General features: G+C 35.1%; 2 protein-coding genes across 6 annotated transcripts in view; one reads left to right on the top strand and one right to left on the bottom strand.

Moving 5' to 3' along the window:
• Positions 1–2,256, bottom strand: part of mia3 (MIA SH3 domain ER export factor 3) — a 24,457-nt gene extending 22,201 nt beyond the window's left edge. Inside the window, 1 exon segment of the mRNA XM_028440319.1 lies at positions 1,980–2,256. Coding sequence (XP_028296120.1) covers positions 1,980–2,226 — 247 coding nt within the window. The 5' untranslated portion in view covers positions 2,227–2,256.
• taf1a (TATA box binding protein (TBP)-associated factor, RNA polymerase I, A) lies at positions 1,607–13,413 on the top strand. Of its 5 annotated transcripts, none has more exons than XM_028440324.1 (11): positions 1,650–1,859; positions 5,264–5,420; positions 6,075–6,238; positions 7,031–7,144; positions 7,207–7,399; positions 8,592–8,713; positions 9,804–9,962; positions 10,172–10,238; positions 11,655–11,778; positions 11,861–12,015; positions 12,936–13,410. In XM_028440324.1, the coding sequence occupies exons 2-11, from the start codon at positions 5,291–5,293 to the stop codon at positions 12,965–12,967; spliced, it is 1,260 nt and encodes a 419-aa protein (XP_028296125.1). In that variant the 5' UTR covers positions 1,650–1,859; positions 5,264–5,290; the 3' UTR covers positions 12,968–13,410. The 5 variants fall into 5 exon arrangements, with proteins under 5 accessions (XP_028296128.1, XP_028296125.1, XP_028296126.1 ...); XM_028440325.1 differs by lacking the exon at positions 1,650–1,859 and adding an exon at positions 2,131–2,264; XM_028440323.1 differs by lacking the exon at positions 1,650–1,859 and adding an exon at positions 3,967–4,151 and having other exon boundaries at positions 12,936–13,409.
• The last annotated feature ends 6,480 nt before the right edge of the window (positions 13,414–19,893 follow it).

The raw sequence follows: 19,893 nt of genomic DNA on the forward strand, positions 1-19,893 counted from the left end.
TTATATCCCATTGTTTCCTATGAGCAGCTGACGCTGAGATGTTGCGCAGGGACCGTCAACAAAGTGCAACCACGGATACAATAAATATTGACTATTTAATAAGTCTGTGATCATGCATAACAACGAGACCAAATTTACTGCGGACGTTGTTGGTCTTCATTTGGTCATACTACAACTCTTATTTAGCTAAAATACCCTTTTGTTTATATGTAGATCATAATGATTTTTTAAATTTTCAATAACTTTTTCAAAAATACATTTACAAAATGAGAGGAAAAACACTGATGATTTTTATTCAAATATTACTAAATTTATTTATATTTTTTCTTTCTTATTTCTAACACGTGTATTTGGTATCAACGTGTCTAAGGTTAAGCCCAGTACGAGTTTATCCCACAGCCCTGCAGAATATAAAAGAACACCCAATACACATTACTGGTGGTTTCCAGGTTCCTCTTGGCTTTTTTGTAGAAGCTATTGAAAGAAATAATGCAAAATTGAGTAAAAATCAACTTATAAAATAAAATTAAAAATCACCAGTGGTTTTTTTTAATTATTATTTCTTTCCTGTAGTATATATATATATATAAGAACACCCAATGAAGATTATCTGTCGTTTTCAGGTTTTTCCTGTGTTTTTTGTCAAATTTATTAAAATAAATATTGTAATATTTAAATAAAAAAGCATCAAAGTGTTTATCCTCTCATTTTGTAAATGTATTTTTGAAAAACTTATTGAAAATTTAAAAATAAATAAATAATCAATACAATATACATATAATCAAAAATATACAAAAGGGTATTTTTAGCTAAATAAGAGTTGTAGTATGACGAAATTAACACCATCAACGTCCGCAGTAAATTTGATCACGTTGCTATGCATGATCACAGACTTATTGAATATTCAATGCTTATTGTGTCGGTGGTTGCACTTTGTTGACGGTCCCTAAGCAACGTCTCAGCATCAGCTGCTCATCGGAAACAATGACATATTTTCTGCTTAAATGATCAATAATTGTATTGAAAATCAGCTCGCTGCAGCTTGTGGCTCATTGGCTATCTCATAACGGTTAAAATTAGATATTATTTAGATCTTTCTAACTTTACTGAAGTCCTGATGCAGTGATCAATATGCTGCTGCTCCTGACATTGTTACACTGAATTATGTTTCCTGTAATGATTTATCATCCGACACTGATGTTTCGTTATCTTGAAAAAAAATTGAGTCGTGATCACGGGAAAACGAAGCGAAAGAAATGAAAGCATGGCCCTTAAGGGCTTCCGTAAAAATCTGTGAAGGTAATCATGATATTTTAATTGAGGTTAGAGAGGGAAAAAGATGAAAAACCTGATTGTCAACTTATTGCACTTTTAGCCTGCAGCTCAGAAAAATGTGCTATGGACTTGTAAAAACATAGAGGGAATGAGGAAAATCATTTTTAGATGTGTGTCCTGATAACTGAGTTATTCAGGCTGATTTCTGCATGTTTGCATCATTGGGAAATGTTTTTACTACACTGTCAAATAAAAGTAGTAAAACATTAAAATAGTGAGGTGAGAGTTGTAGAGAAGATTATACAGGTCAATATAGGCTAACTATCGTGGTTTAGACACAAAGCTGATGTGACACTGGCAGAGTTTACAGATGCTTCTAAGCTAAATAGCGGCTAACGTTAGCTCCCACTGCCCAGTCGGTAAACGAAGGCCGACGGTTAGCCGCTTCCCCCCGAAAAAACCCTCCATCTGTGGGCGGTAGTGAACGCTATCTGCACGCTGACTTCCCTGAGCATCACCCCGTCCGACAGCATCACCACAGCGGAGAGAGGACACTAAGGTCACCGGTGAACATCGACCAACAGGTCTGGAGATAAGGCAGTCAATAGCTAGCTGTGTTGGTAGTGCCAGGGTGGGGGCTGGGGAGGGAGAGAGACCCCCCCCCCCACCACCACATACCCCAACACTGTAATCCACAAACTTACTGCTGCACTCCTCGTCTGCGCATCTTTTAAAGTCGGAAAATCTCTTCTCCAAGGCTGCAGTAGATATAAAGTTGAATAAAAGTAATAAAAATCCTCGTCGGTAGCAGCGTTTTGCTGCCATGCTGGCAGTGTGGTTGACGGGCTTGGAGCAGCTGGAGCATGAGCACTGGGCGGCTGAGCCCGACACGTCAGCACAGGAGATCCGGCTGAGGATTAGACCCACCCGTGGATGTGAATACGTATTCATGTTTATGAGTGTGGACCCGGATCAGCTTTAACCAGGATGTGAGTGACCAAAGCACAAAGAGAAAAAAAAATGCAATGCATTCATCAACGAAATTTTAATAATTAGTAGGTATTAACTAGGGGTGTGCATTGCTTGGAATCTGGCGACACGATATGATTCACAATTTGCATGTCACAATACGATATGTGCCGATACTAAACAAAACAATATACATTGCGATATATCGCGATGTCATTCATTACAAATGTCACCTTTACAAGTAAAAATGGTATGAAATATAATTTATTTATTTTCTTTCTAAAACTTTTGAGAACAAGTAAATGGTAAGTAACTGTAATACAAGTAGCAACATCAAAAACAAGTGGTAAATTACATTTTTCAAAAACTTATGCTTGGTTCTGTTAATTTATGATGTTTAATACATATTAATTATCCAGTTCAGGAGTAATTTTTTGAGCATTTCAGATATATCTCGATACTAAACAATACGATTTACATTGCGATATCAATAATTACAAATGTCACTTTTACATGCATAAAATGGTATGAAATACAATTTATTACATTTTTTTTTTAAATCTCCTGGCAACAAGTAAATGGTAACTAACTGTAATTCAAGTATCAATATAAAAAACAAGTGGTTTGTTTATCAAACTCTTAAATTATGTTTTTCAAAAAAGTTTAACTTTTGTATCTGCAACAGATTCCGATTCTGTTAACTTTTTAAATTCTTTGAAAAATTGTATATTTTTTTAATATTCCCAAAATTCCCGAGTATAATTTCCCATGGAAGTTTTCTGGAAACATTCCAGCCCTTTGCAACCCGACCGGACCGACACTTTATTCATTACTTTCAGTTTCCTACAGAAAATTGTGAGTTCCAACAGCATTGCAGAAAAAAAAAAAAAATACAGAAAGGCACAAACAGTGCACTCAGAGAATATTTTTTTAAATAAAGAAATAAATAATGACATTTAGGGAGTTTTTTTTAGTCCACTGGTTCTGCACGTGCGAAGGAGCAGTCATCACTTAACCGGCTCATCTGGTAACTGATTACAGTGTGTATATTAAAGTTGTGCTTATACTGAAGGATAGCTATGAGATTATTTTTAGTCATTATCATCACCACCATCATTATAATCAGGGAGTAGCGGTGTTTGGAATAAGGTGGATCAATATTCCAGAGCAGCACTGCTTTTAATCTTTTTAATGAGTAAAAAAAGAAAATATTTCCTTGTTTTAATAATATATAAAAAAAAGAGCGGTCCCACATCAACAAAATCTAATGATTAATTTAAAAAAAAATATGACAGATTAAAAAGCAAATCAAATTATTTATATATGCTGGTTTGGTTTACCAATGCAAGTTTATTAAATAAATCTTCGCCTCTTTAAAAAAAGTTAATTATTTCTGAAATAGTCAAATCTATTCAACTAAAATTGTATCTTTTTTATTTTAATTTTATTTTTTTAGAGAATACCTGGGAAAAGAGGATATAAAACCTAAACGTTATAACATTACAATAAGCCAATCTTTTGAGGCGAACTGCTGTCACACCTGATGAACATTTAATGTTGATTGCAATAAGAAATTACTACAATTATCGTATTTGTTATGACGAGTCACATGAGAAAAAAAAACAACAACGTGGCTCCTTGCTCCGCCTTTTCCGCCCATATCAACCAATAGACGTTCATCTTGAACTATCACTTCCGGTATTATTTTTCTGATAGTACGCATGTGCTCAATAGACTACTTTAATTCATACAATGTCGACGTTAAATTAGCTTTTAAAACGCGTTAAATTAGCTTTTAAAACGCATTCGTACTATTCTGTGTTTCCTAAATTGTCTTTAAAGCCTCCAAAGTTTGCACCGTTGCACTTTTAACCTCGGAGATCGTGGCTTTATTTGAAAGCGGCGAGGTGAGTGTTGATGGAAGCTTTAAGATTCACAAATATCTGTTCATAACTTTTAAACTTTTCACATCATTTATCATTGAAGGTAAATAACAACAAATGCAGATTCTTATCCGTGGAATGCTTTCAAGTATTGGTTTTTGAGATCCTTTTTATTGTTGTTAAATGTAGTTTTAATTTCAGAGGGATGATTTGAGCAAGTGTAGATTTTAAAGCTGATTTAGAATATATTGATTGTTGTCAATTTGAGAACAGTATGTTGCTTGCAATAAAATAGTGATGTTTCGTGATGATCTAAATCAGAGATGTCAAACTTATTTTAGTACAAGGGCCACAAACTTCAGATAAATCCATGTTTTTGTGGAGGAAAAACAGCACAAATGAAAACAAAATCCAGAGGGTTAAGCAATTGGTGAAAACTCCGTTAATTTGCAACTAATATTCTCAAAATTTGCAATGTCATTTTCGAGAGTTTTGTGGGATAATTTGTGAGAATTTTGCACGAAGGATATTAGTGGAGTTTTTGCTACTTTTTTTTTTTTTTTAATACACGTGATTAACTCTATGATAGCAGTTCATTTAGGATTAGTTAATTTGGTACTAAAGTGGTGTCATGAATAGGATTTAAATTTAGGATTTCCTTATATTTCTCGCTGTTCTGTAGTTAGTTCGCTAAATATTTTCGCATCTCTTTTCAGAAAAATGAAGAGCAAATTTAAACAAAATGAAAAATGTGAAGCAATTGGTGAAAATACCTTTATTTTGGAACAAACTTTCTCGAAATTTGCAATGTAATTTTCCAGAATTCTGTGCGATAACTTGCGAGAATTTTCCAGACATCTGTGGAAAAATTTGCAAGAATTTTCCAGGGTTTTTTTTGTTTGTTTGTAGTATTGCAACTCCCATCGTATTTTATCTACAACTTATATGGTAATTTACAGAAAGTCGTATTTTGGCAGTAATTTCTACTTTGAACAAAATCTGTCAAACTTGGCCCGCGGGTCTTGAGTTTGACATATTTGATCTAAATCATGATTGTTCTTCAATCAGAATTTTCCCCCTGGTAATACTGAAAAAAAAAAAATCTAAATTGAATTCCAATGTTTCTACTTCTGCAGATGGAGGGTTAACAACAACAACTGCTCATGATGGATGACTTGGAAAATGAATTTGGGCTGAAGGAAGAACGGGAAGGTGACGATGATTCCTCGGATGATAATTTATCTAAAGGAGGAAGGAAGTCACATCTCCCTCTGGTTAATCTCAAAACTGCAGGTTAGTCGTGCAACAATTCCATCCCACTCATATATATATATATATATATATATATATATATGTATATATGTATATGTATATAATGAATGACAGATGCTATACAGCAGGTTTGGGGTCAATTATAATTGTAATCACGTAATCTGTTGCTGTTGTAATCATAATTGAATTGTAATCGAGTTCAGATAATTGACTTTGTATTCTTAATTGTCATGAAAATTCTATAAAAACTGTCTGTGCCAAGGCATAAGACCCTAAAAACTATTTTAAATATGATGAACAAACTTAAACTGGGGTTAAAATCCAGTAAAAGGCATGAAAAATGTGAAAAACACACACATTTCAGAGGTGAAGGAAAAAAAACAGTTCTTATCTAAGAAAAATATTGAATTTTTTTTTTTTTAGATAAAAAGCCTCTAAAAACGTTTTACATTTCAGGATCAGTAATTATGAACAGAATTGTAATCGAGTTTCAGGGGAAAAATGTTAATTGTAATTAGAAAAAATTCCAGTAACCATAATTGAGTTATGATTGAAGATGCAATTGTAATTGAAAAATGTAATTAACCCCGACCCTGCTATACAGGCCTTAACATATGTTTTCTACTTTTTAACAACGTACTCAATGGATTTTGGATTTCATTTTTTTTTATTTAGAGAGCTCCAAAAAATCTGATTTTCACGAGAGCACCAGAATATGTTTAGAACGCATCAGAAAGGCCATGTTGCACCATAGATGGCAAGAGGCAGCAAAATACATGGTTTCCTTCTCACAAGTGTTAGAAGAGACCAACAGGAGCAAGGCACCGCAGACCATAGAGGTAGGATTTCATTGAATGTTCTAATAATTATTTATTATACACAATTCTAAGCAATACTATTAAATATTAATGAAGCGCTTTGTGTTACCTCTTTATTTATGTGAGAATACCTTTAAAAAACCAACCTGTAATAATTTAAAAGTCAGTATGTCAGTAATAGTTAACTTAAAAACAGGTTGTGAGATGGAAGTTTAGTTTATTTTCTGGCAAAGGCATCACAATTAGACTTGAAATGATAACTCGAAATACTCCTACTGAACTGGATAATTAATATCTATGTATTAAAGACCTTCACAATAATGCACATTTGTGGCCCAGGGCAAATCCGCCATTTGGAGCATCCAATTCGGCCCGCAGGAGAAAGCAAAAATGACGCGAATCATTGTGTAAATGAAACTCAACAATATTTGCAGGGGCTCACAGTTTTACCAAAGGATTACAGTCATTGTTAATGTTAAACTGTTGAAAAAAACTCTAAATTCTTACCAAATTTTTCAGTTTTCCTCAAATTATTACATAATATTTGCCTTAATGAAATATAAATTGGTCACAAAATCTAGGAAATTTAAAGTGGAGATCCTGTTGGGACTGATATCTGTCATTTATTGCTTGAATATTGTAGTTTTCTTCCATATTTTGTATTTTATGGTATACGTAAAAGTGCAAACGAGGGCACAATCTTGAAATTACTCATTTTTTCACATTAAATCTTTGGCTCACTTGAGATTAAACTGCTCCATAAAATGAGTTTGACACCCCTGCAATAATGCATTATTGTCATGTTCGCTTCAGCTTGTCTGGAGAATCAGCACAGAAATCCTCCACCATCTTCCTAACTCCACCATGGACGACTACAACATCATCTACGAGCGAATGAAACACTCTGGAGTTCGACATTACCTGACGGTGAGAGAGTTCCTAAGTCTGTCATTTGTAATAACCGACAGTTAACCGAGTTCTGGTTTTAGATTTGTTTGGAAAAGTCTTTCCACCTGATGCTCCACGGTGAGCTTGAAAACGCGAGGCGAGAGCTGTCGGCGGGAGAAAGCTGGCGTTATGGGAAGGAGTCGGCCTCCCAGCATCATAACTTCACACTGATCCATGCCTACAGGAGTCTGCTGGATTACATCATATGGTGTGATAAAAAGTCATTACAGTCAAGTAAGCGTGTAAACATAAGGACCGTTTCACCTTCACATGCTTGAAGCTCTTTAGACCTCACACTGCCATCTTCTGGTCACTTAACAATGTTTGTCAGGGTTGGGGTCAGTTATAATTGTAATTGTGTAACTGATAATTCATTATAATTATGGCGTAATTGTAATTTAAAAAAACTGTTGTCGCTTTAATCGTATTTGAATTGTAACTTGACTTGGTAAATGTAAACATGGAAATTCTATAAAAATTGTCAATTATAATTTGATTAAACGCAAAACAGGTCTATGGCTTACACATATGTAGTTAACAAATATTAAAATATGTTTCAGGTGTTAGAGTTAGGATATACAGTAATACATTTTGTAATACGGATGATACAATTTTACAGAGTAACAATAGTGTGAATGTAACTGGTATTTTGTACAGTGTTTATAGCTATTGCTTAATTCCACCTATTGTTCCTAGTTGGACATTTACATAAGATATTATAATGAAGGCACTAAAGTGTAAAGATGCTAAAACAACATACACACATACAATCATCACAACACTATATGAATAAAAGTGAATACAATTGTAAGTGAGAACTTATTTGTAATTGACTTTCAGGGGAAAAATAATAATTGTAATTAGGGATGTCCCGATACAACTTTTTCATTTCCGATATGATACCGATATTGCACCCTTGCGTATCGACCGATATCGATATTGATCCGATGCGATATCAGCATGAATCATACATACTTTTATTACTTTTTTCAAACATTTTTTGATAAAAAACAAAAAATTACTTATTTTTTAGCGTGGAATGTTAGAAAAGGCTTGCTCAAGTGATGTTACTCAAACAGAGAACAATAGTCAGCAACAGTAGTATGAGAAAAATTGACCCATTTATTATTAACCAATTGGTTACATGCATTTTAACCTTCAAGATAATATTTACAGTATTCTACAATTTAATAAAATAAATAAAAAATAAATTGCAAAAAAAAAAAAAATCGTAAATTTGAATCTGATATTTGTTTTTCAGGCTGATAGCGGACAGATATCGGATTGGGACACCCCTAATTGTAATTTATTTGTTGTTGGAAAAAAATGCAAGTTACCATAATCGTAATTGAAATGTAATTGAACGTGGATAATTGAAAATGTAATTGTAATTGACAATTACATTCTTTTTTTTATTTCTTTTTAGCTCATCCCAACTCTGAAGACGACCAAAGCATGCACCGGTACTTCAAACAGGCTGCTGTGAACCTTCGGGAGGTTTTAAAGAAACCGGGAGTCTGGGATCCGTTTATCCTCTGTTACATCGAGGTAAACAATCATTTCTCAATGCTCTGCATTCGACTCGTATCACTAGTAATGGACTGATTTTAAATTCTGCTTTTTAAAGCAATGCTTTTTTTTTGTTGCTGTTTTATTTATACACGTGACAAACTCAATGATAACACTTCATTTAGGATGAGTTAATTTGATAAGAACGATGAGTCATGAATAGGATTTCCTTGTATTTCTAGCTGTTCTGTAGTTAGTTAGCTAAATATTTTCACATCTCATTTCATATGCTGCATTTCTCAATCATCTGTCACATCGTCTAAAGCAGGGGTTCTCAACCTTGGGGTCAGGACCCCATTTGGAGTCAGGAGACGCTGGGAGGGGGTCGTCAGATGCCTTCAAGAAACTAAGATAGTTATTTGAACAATTTGAGCCCATTTTTGTTTATTTTTACCCTTTTCCTGGAACTACACCATACTTGCCATATTTTAACATATTTTCATCACTATTTCTTGCATTTTTGCTACATTACTCCCCTTTCTGCCACTTGCCTATCAAATTTCAATGCCTTTTCTGCACATTTTCCATTTTCAAGACATTTCAGCCACTTTTTCCACATGATGTTGCCCATGCTGACCCTTATTGTTGCCAATTTAACCACATTCACAATTTGTCATGCCCATTATTTGCCAGTGTAAACTAATTGTTCCTACTTTTTAAATTACATTACATGCACCATTTCTGCCACTTTTAAGCCAATATTGACACTTTGAACTTTTTTTTTTTTTGCCACTTTTTCTGTATAATTTGCAACTTTTAATTAGTTTCTGTGGTTTTTAAAGTCCTATTTCACCATCTTTTCCACCATTTTTGGTCACTTTTAACCCATTTTTTTTCTGACTAAACCAAGAATTTACATCTTTAAGATGACTATATATTAGGTCGCAAATCATAATAAACTTCCTGGATAACAGTGGATATTATTCAGATAAATGTGGTTATGACAGCCAAGCATTGGTATTTCAAAAAAACTAAATATTACAAAGTGCTACTTATTATGGTATAGTTCACATTTCCAATCAGACTGTTTGATTTTCCTGTGTGTTGTTGTGTTGTTTTGTTTTGGCAGATGTTGGAGTTTTACGATGACCACGAGGAGGCTCTGAAGATCCTGAACAACTACGCATATGACCACAGTTTCCCTCCCAACCCCAATGCGCACGTTTATCTGTATCAGTACTTAAAGCGACACAACGCCCCTGAGAAGAAGCTGATAAAAGTGTTAAAGGTGTGTGTGCGTGGAAATCCCTGCAGCCTGCTGAGAAATTTGTGTTCTTAAAAGTAGTTTAAATGTAAGAATTTAGTTATTTGTTTACATCTTATTTTTTCTGATACTTGAATGGAAAAAGTTGCACTGATACCTGAAGAGTATGTGTAAGATTTACAGCTTAAAACACAAACCCAACTGGCTTCAATCTGCATTTTTTTCTGCTGTAGATCCTCCAGGTTTTAGTCCCAAGCCACGAGTTGATGTTGGAATACATCTCACTCCTACTTCAATCAGGTACTAAAAACGAAAAAACAAACTCTAAAACACATTTTTACCAAATGACAAAAAAAAAACATCCAAATACACATTAAAGCAGCGGTCCTCACCTGGTCTCACCCTGTGACCCGCATTTTCCCACGGTCATTAAATCGTGACCCACTTTTTTTTTTTTTTTTTTTTTTTTTTTTTTTTTTTAGAATTCAACCAAACAAATTTAGTTTATCAAAAAAAGCTGTTGACACACACATATAAAATCCTTTTTTAAAAAAAAACATAAATCTATATACAGTATTTTCCTGTGCAACATGCACTTCACAGCACGCCTGTCAAAAGAGAAGTATCTCTTAAAATAAAAGTCAAGTCCAACATGAGAAATATTCAGTGTTTTATTTTGACCAGCGGTCCGCGACCCACTTTTGGTCCCGATCCAACAGTTGAGAATCACTGCATTAAAGGTTTTAATTTTTTTTTAAATAGTAACGTTTATTTTATCTATTGTTATTTTCAAGTGATTTGACAGGAAAAAAAATCTACAACACACCTTTTATTTTGAAAACATCAAGAAACCAAATGAATACATTTTGTCCTAATGCAGTGTTTTGTTTTTTTTTTCAACCTTGGGGTCGTGAGCCCATGTGGGGTCGCCTGGAATTAAAATGGGGTCATCTGAAATGTCTAGTAATGGATAAAAAAAAAATACTGATTAGAATTATGTATTTATATATTTTTGAAAATAATAATCATAATTAATATATTATTTTCTACCACACACAATCTCAAACACAAGTAATTGATACTTTCTCAAATATTAATAATTTGAGAAATAATAAATATTTCTCATTAATTTATTAGATGTTTTTATTTATTTTGTGCACTAATCCTGTATAACAGTGTTTCTCAAATGGCGGTATGTGTACCTTTAGGGCTACGCGATGGCACTACAGGGGGTACGAGAGAGAGAGGGGAAAATTAATGACTAAAAGCATTAAAAAATATAGGGTTTTGTTGTTTATTTTTAATTAAAATAATGACTGAAAACTGAAAATACAAGTGGTAGGTCAGAAAGGGACCTGAAATGATAAAAAACTAGGAATAATTAAATTTAAGAGGCATTAAATACTGTTTCATCCACTTATTTACAAAGTGAGATTATTTAAAATGTGTTGTATCACTCATTCATTCCATCATTGTGCTCTAAAGTGGGTTTTTTCACAGTATTCTGAGCAAAATGTAGTCGGACTAAAGGAAGGTACTTGGGTTTAGAACCACTGCTGTATAACAAACATGATCAAAAACGAATTCTAGGGGAAAAAAATGTTTCTGGGGTCGATATAAAAATGGGGTCACGACATGAAAAAGGTTGAAAACCACTGCCTTAATATAATGAGCGTCGTGTTGCAGTGATTAATGTCAGTAAATCTGTTTTTCCAGAGAGAACCAATGCTGTGCAGAAAGCTTTAGAAGTCGCTCTGGCCATGCTGGACTTTAAATGCTGGAAGCGCAACCTGGATGTGTGGCGACATCTAAAAGCTATTATTCAGCAGATGCAGACTCAGTGCGTATATTATATTATATTGTTGTAAATGACTTCATTCATTACTTTGTTCCTGTGCTAATACATGTTTTATTGAATGCAGAGAAAACTGTCAGGAAGCTGTGGTGGCTGTGATGGATCAGAGGAAGGACTGGTGGTCTGCGTTCCACTTCACCAGTATGCACGCCACTCAGGACGTTAAAGACAACCCTGAGCTGTTTGAAATTAAATCATCTCTCGCCAAAGTTCTTTATCCAGGTACATGATAAGCTCACTGATATCACACATTACATTTTGGGGTTGTTTTTTTTTAAACTTTTTATTTATTCAGAACATTTTTCATTCAAAACATGAGAAATGTACTGCACATATAGACAAGGACAAATACAGATTTATTAAATTAATAAAAACATACACACAAAAAATTATACATATAACAATAATTAGAATATTTGCTTTTCCTGAATAAAATGCAAGTGAGGATGCAGCTGTTGCCCCGCGTCGCAGTACGCTGCATGATGGAATTCAGAAAATTCATCCATCCATTCCCGTCTAAAAATGAGTGGGAAAGATGGTGGTTTAAAGACCACATGAATTGCTTAAAAGTTGCAAATTAAAGTGGGCAATAACTAAACAGAAAAAAGTGGTAAAAAGAGTTCAAAGTGTCAATATAGCTGAAAAAAGTAGGAACAATTTGTTTAAACTGGCAAATAATGGGCATGACAAATCATGGATGTGGTTAAATTGGCAAAAATAAGCATAAAATATGGTGAAAAGAGGTTAAAAGTGATAATAAGTCAACATATGTGTGGGAATAGTGGTGGAAAGGGTTTGTATAAGTGCTGAAAATGTCTCGGAAGTGGAAAAAAAGTGACGAAAAGGCATTGAAATTTGATGAAGAAGAGGCAGAAATAGGAGTAATGTAGCAAAAAATAGAGTAAGAAAAAGTGATGAAAATAGGTTAAGATATGGTAAAGTTAAAAAAAAAAAAAAAGCAAAAATGAGCTCAAATTGTTAAAAAAATGGCATCTGGTGACCCCCCTCCCCAGTGTCTCGCGACCCCAAGGTTGAGAACCCCTGCCTTAAAGACATTTTAGGTGTTTTTTAAATGGAAAATGTATGAAAACTGCTTTTGTTTGATACATGTTTGATTTTTATCATTTTCTTTTCTTTTAAAGATCAAACCCTGAAATACACTGCTGGTTCTTAAGTAAAGCCTGGTTCCATACCGTCCAAGGAGGACAATAAAAGCCTGTCAAGACCCACAAAAAATAATTCACATGGTCCACCAGGAGGTGCTGTTTGTATTCTTTTAGCTAAGGCTAGTTAGCTGAAGTGCTGGACTACTAGTAATGAGTGAATCAAAGCCTCAATGTTCCAATCCCCGTTCATTTAACAGCATTTGTAAACATTGTAAAAAAATAACTGTGTCCATTTAATCCGACTTCACCTTCGATTCTCTCACAGAAAAGGTTTGTTATGGGATCCGCAGCCTGCCTCACATCCTGAGGGTTTCATGTCCTGTCAGTTCCATTGTCGTGTAACAGAGCACTGAGCTGCATCTCGTGCAGGAAGTGGGGCATCCGATTGGCAGATGGCGGCTGCTGAGTGTAAGCACTGGACCTGATTCTTTCTTTATTTTTAAAGAAAGCATTTATCCTTAAGTAACATGTGTTCTTCTACACATAAATATTGAGTAATGTGAGAATCTGATTTTCTTGTGCTACAACAAGGCCACGTTAATGCTACTCATCCCCTTTGCTAAATAATAAATTTTAAAAAATAATAATTTTTGATACTGAACTGGAGTTTATTTCCGACTGTGCCTTTATATATTTCCAGCTTCTTCACTGAACCATCAAAGTCGTATACCCAGTAGCATACTCCAGAAGCTTATTGCATTCACTGAAGAAAAATAAAGTTTAGGTTTTTCTGAATTGATGAAATAAAAATAAGCAAATAACATTTTTGGCCCTGTTTTTCTAGGAAATATTTTTTTTGTTTTTGTTTTTTATTGATGCAATATGTTTTTATAGGGAATTAAGAAAAACTGAAAAATAAGTAAATAAAATAATTGCCCTCGTTTTTCTGAATGAATGAGAATTTTTTTTAGGAATAATTTTTCATTTCGAATTAATGAGATAAAAATAAGTAAATAAAAAATGTCCTTTTTCGGTTTTTATAGGAAATATTTTTAGTTTTTTATGAATTGATGATACAAGATTTTATAGGAAATTCAGAAAAAACGAAAAATATTTCCTATAAAAACTGAAAAACGGGGCCCATTTTTAATCTTTAATCTTAATCTTGTTTTTTCTCATCAATTCAGAAAAATCAAAAGTTTTTTTCTTCGGTAAATGCAATAAGCTTCCGTAGCATGCTAATATAAGAGATAAAAAATTTATAAATGTGTGTTTACGTGCACGTGCTAGGATTCTGTTTTGGCTCTTTTGTGTGTGTGTGTGTGTGTGTTTTGCAGTCATTACATAAAGTCAAAGCCCAGAGCACTGGGCCGACCACAGAAGCAGCTGCAGAGGGAATCTGGGAATACATAACACATGCTTTAAACTCAAAGCCTAGGCAGCAGTGAGGAAGAAGAGGATCAAGGAAAGACCTGTGCAATACTTAAAATACATAAGTGGTTTTGCCTTTTTTTTTTTTTTTTGCAAGGGCCTTTGATTTATTTTATTTTTTTTATCACCTGCACAGATGTTCACAGGTTAGAGGTTTTGTTGGCTTTCAACTCTTCAGCTTCCTAAATCACAGCTTCCTGTTGCTCATGTCAGCACTGTCGCCATGGTTGGAGTCAATTACATTTTTCTATTACAGTTACGTTTTCAATTATCCATGTTCAATTACAACTAATTTATGGTTATGGTGACCGGCATTTTGTCTTGTTACAAATAAAATTACAATTACAGGGTTCCCGTGGATCCTTAAAAAGTCTTAAAAGGCATTATTATATCAATCTAAAAATAAGGCCTTAATTGTCATTAAAATGTCTTAAATCAATGTTTCCAAAGTCTTAAATTTTTACACAAAATAAGTATAATTTTATGATTGTAATTAGTCTTACATTTAAAAATAAATGGTGATGATATATATATATTTTTTTAAATGTATAAAATAATTTACCATATCATCAAGACAACCAATTACAAAACAGTGACACGGTTGCAGCGGGACTTTCAACAACAAGGGGAAATATAAACTTTACCAAAATTGCCTGTCCGATGAAGATTTTTCTTAATGGTTTTTATTTTTTGTATTTGTGTTGTTTTATAGATTTCTGATTATTTTTATAGTCATCTTATGTGTTTTTAGAGTGATTTTGCTTATTTTAGTCTGTTTTATTTGTGTATTTTACTGTTATTTTGTGTATTTTTAACTTTGGGGCCGCTAGTTGTATGTCTGCACTAGACACTGGAAAAAAATACCCTACTATGTAATTAGCGTGGCATTTCCCCCCCCCCCCCAATTATGTTATTTGTGAAGTTGGTCTTAAATTCAATTTCAAATGGCAATAAAAAGTCTTGAAACTTTAGTAATTCTCAATTACTAAAGTTAAAATTCAATTAATCTCAATTACTTAGTCTTTAATACACAACCTCATAATACGTAACCTTCCTCCTGTGTTACTTTTTTTGTGAGCATCTCTTAAGATAACGGGTCAGTTTTGACCCATGTCTTCAATCAGCTGTAAAATACTCTAAAAATATTATCTATCATCCAAATAGTTTTTCATCTCTTGGTTACATTGTTAGGCTTCCTAATCCATAAAAATATTGCTATTTTTATTCTTCGGTGTGGGCGTCCGAGCCTTTTTTCTGTCTGTAAATCCCTAGATTTTGATTTATTTATAAAACAAAAGATAAAATGATACTCAAGAGAACTAAAATGTAGTGGGAAAACTTGATATGAAACATATTTTAATGATCAACTAAATAAATACAGTATGTGTAAGTCATAGAACTGTGACATGGTTCGCCAGTTATGCATGGTTTTTGTAGAATTTCCATGCCAATTACAATTACTAAGTCAATCATCTGAACCAAATTACAATTCAATTATGATTACAACAGCGACAGATGTTTTCAATAACAGTTAATTATCAATCACGCAGTTGGGGTTATAATTGACCCCAATCATTCAGTCTTAAGAAAAAAAGAATAAAAAAACATTGTCCCAAAATATCCTCTTCTCTTGCCAAATTAGTCAGATGCGACAACTCCAATACCTTTGTTCTCCAAGTGCTGCTGCAAAAATAGCTTTAAATAATGTATCAGGGAAATAAAGACAGATTTATGAATAGACTGTGCATGGCTTTATGCGTGTGTGTGTAGCTCTGTTTGCTGTGCAACTGAAAATATATCTGACTGGAACACAGACGGATCGTCCCATCTATAATATAAATAATAAAACATAGTCCTTGGTTTTGGAATAAGCTGATAAACAGATCTCATGTTTTCACTGTTCAATACTCAGCCTTGATTTGTTGTGCACAGTCGACTGCTTATGTTGTCCCATTCAGACAGAGCAGCAAAGTAATGAGTGTGAAAGGCAGAGCTCCCCGGCTCTGGAAGCATTCATCTGGGGCAAAGAGGGTTTAACTTCTCATGTGCTCAAACGTGATAACGTGTTATTCAAACGATGTGATTCTCCTTGAAGCTCCGAAGAGGTTGATAAGCTTAAAAGGGGGAAAACCCCCATAGAAAAAAAAGAAGAGTTGATTTCTAGAATGGCACCTTTTTCTTGGGATTTACGGGAAACCAGCTGTGACCATTTCTCTACATCTTTGTAGGTGCATTTTTGTCTACATTTATATTCATATTGTGCTATCAAAGGAAATATGTGAACTGTCTTGATTTAGCATGATTTTGAACATTCGGAATCTTTTGACGTACTAAAGTGAACAACCAACTGGATGATTGACTCATGACACGTTTCCATTAGCGGTATCGGCTTTACACGGCTCCGCACTCCTCGCTTTCGATACCTGAAGCTGTTTTTCCGGAGCGTTTCCATTGAGCGCCAACCTGACACGCGAAATTGCCAGACTCCACGGATTGCACTTTTTTGCTGCCATCCTCACAAGATCGCCAACAAAAATCAATAGCGGCCAAATGCTTCCGCTCTGTGCTTGAGTTGATGACTCTACACTGTGATAATTCTCAGACCCAATCAGTGTCTGCTCTGAGCCTACCTCACATTTTTAGACCAGGGTTGCTTTTTTTGGAACCTCAACGAAGGAGGTACTAAAAAACAGCACTAGAAACCACAAAGGAAGTACTTTTTACCAGTGGAAATGTGCAAAAAGACTATAGCCGGGCCGAGGAGAGCCGGTACCTCCATTGGAAACACGCCATGATACATTTGTTCTTAACCTGGGTTTGATCGAACCCCAGGGGTTTGGTAATTAAGTCTCAGGGGTTTGGCAAGTGGTCAAGACACACACGGGTAGTGGGGGTTGTCCTGGTAAATGGCGCCTCTGTGCAGAGTTGGAGTCCAGGTACCAGAGTGGACTGTGGTTACTTGTCTTTTCTGTGGCTCAACCTGTCCACTGCCTACAGGTCTATTCCGCGAATGTCGGTGCCTACCAGTTACAATGTTGCGAGAAAGATCTTGAACCTCATACTGGACTAACTACAACTACTTCAGTTTGAGAGTTATCTCTGGATCAACAACTTCCTTATCACGTCAACTGTAGGATGACACAACTAGTGGGCATATCATCTCAGTTGATCTGTTTCGCCCTGGTGATGAACCAGCTCATCAAGTCATCGGAGATGGACTGTACCAAGTAGAGCGTGCGGCAGTGCTTCATCGAAGAAGCATTCATGGATCCTTTGACAGTTACAACAACATGAGTACCAGGCTGCATATCATCCTCCGGGGCTTTGAGTAACAAATCGATTGGTCTTGTTTGGACATCAAGGCAGCTGAGTCTCGTTCCCTGGCTGTGAAAAAGGGGAAGGTGATGGCCAAATTTACTTTCTTCCTGGAAGGTGTCCAGATTCCATCTGTCTCAGAGAAGCAAGTGAGGAGCTTAATAATAATAATAATAATACATTTTATTTAAAGGCGCCTTTCAAGGTACCCAAGGTCACCGTACAGGAAAAAACAGGTTAAAAACAATAAGGAACAACAAAAAATACAAAGACAAAATAAGGTGGACAATAATAGAAGAGACTAGAATGATAAATGAACATACATTTTTCAGAATTTTCGGATATCAGCTTTAATACCATTTCAAGCAACCAGCAGACATTTGGGAACCTGGCTGCTGTTAACAAGTCCGGGCTGTCAGCTAAATTTAAAGCTATACCCCAACCTGTCGTCTTTTGATCGAGAGGTTGGGGGTTTGATCCAAGTACTATACCTGTTTCTAGGTGTCGAAGTGTCCTTGGGCAAGACACTGACGTTGCTCCCAATGGTTGACTAGTGCCTTGCATGGGAGAATGAGCTGATATTGTAAAGTGCTGCAGACTATCTTGGTGGAGATAAAGCGCTATATAAATCAAGTCCATTTAACAGTTACCATACACCAGCATGGCATCCTGCTACCGGTTGTTTGACCGCTGCTGGTCTAGAACGTTCCAGGGGCCACTATTGAGGGCTTCAAAAGGAAGGTTTGCAGCGACCTTTGCATTAGTCCTACCACGAAGACTTAGCGGAATGACTTTGTACAAGAGCAAGAACAAATGGTTTTTCAATTCCAGCCAAGTCTCACAGGGATCGTAAAACTGTCACAACAATGACTTGAAGCCATTTTGTGTGTGTGGCACTACAAGTTCCTCAAGTTTTTTGTGCTGCAGCCCGGAACCATTTGTTGAGCTGCTTGGAACATTTGCAAACCAATGTATGTCAATGGGATTCATCACATTAACCATAACCCTTAACCTTAATACTAAAAAATGTTCTAATAAGTTGTAATTGCACAAAATAAGTTCCAATCACAATACGCAAGTTTGAAAGTCACAAAAAAATGTAAAAATGGTGTTGTCACGCAAAAAAACAGACATTCACAGGTGCTGCTGTACCAAACCAATACCTTAGGTGCACATGACGTTTTTGATGTTCCCTGTCATTACTTTTAATAAATATACCCATCACCATGTGCTTAATACCACGATAAAGTCATCTACACTATTTTTCAGTCTGGATATGCAAAGATAGTGCATGGTTTGTGTGATTTTCTATAATACAGTGAGATCAAAAGATTTGGATTGAACAAAATATCCTGAAAGCAACCTGTCCACTGAGTGCACTGAAATGATTCATATAAAAGTAGGCGAGTGCTTCGTTCTGACTCATGTCTGTGATTCAAAGGGTCAAAGTAGCTTATTGTCTGAAGCTTCGTGTGGTGTGCCAATAGGAAAACTGAAACACAGTCTACCTGAATAATATAGAGAACTAACAGATGGTTATATGTGCTAAATAAATTAGCATTGCAGACGTACCACAGACATTAAGGGACATTATAACATTTCATTGTTTGTTTTGGTATTTTTAAACACAAATACTGTCCACTCACAAAGTAAAATTGATTCATATTAATATTATTTCCGTGTTTTTCTGTTTTTTTTTTTTTTTGCCTTTCCTGTTGTTGTTCTGTTCAGTAAGTTGTGTTCAAACAGCAGACTGATTTTTTGCTGTTGGTCGTTTTCTCTACAACATTGGCCTTTAAATGAGTTATTTGTGCCTCTTTTGTTCTGTGTTTAACTCTGTGTTAAGTCAGATTAACAAACATTAGGGCCACTAGCAGCCTGAATAACAGCCTTAACCAAAGGACAAAGGGAACGTGGGGTTAAGCCATTTCACAACCCGTCTGACAGCTTGTGGCGTTGATGTCACCCTGTGACTCAGACCATCACCAGCGCCACTGTCATCCCTGGACATTTAGACGCATGACATCACTGAGTGACACATATCACTCTGTTTTCATTTGCCTCCTAATTTGTGTCTTATTTTGCATCCTCATCAGCTTTCCTGCATTGTATGTTTCTACATTGGTATCCTGCGATCCAGTAGTTCTCAAATACTTGCTGATTTGTTTTTACCCTTTTTCTGCAACTACACCAAACTTGCCATATCTTAACCTGTTTTCATCACTTTTTCTTGTAGTATTTTTTGCTC

Source organism: Gouania willdenowi, chromosome 24 (genome assembly GCF_900634775.1).
Source record: "Gouania willdenowi chromosome 24, fGouWil2.1, whole genome shotgun sequence".
In the NCBI taxonomy this organism is placed as follows: domain Eukaryota; kingdom Metazoa; phylum Chordata; class Actinopteri; order Blenniiformes; family Gobiesocidae; genus Gouania; species Gouania willdenowi.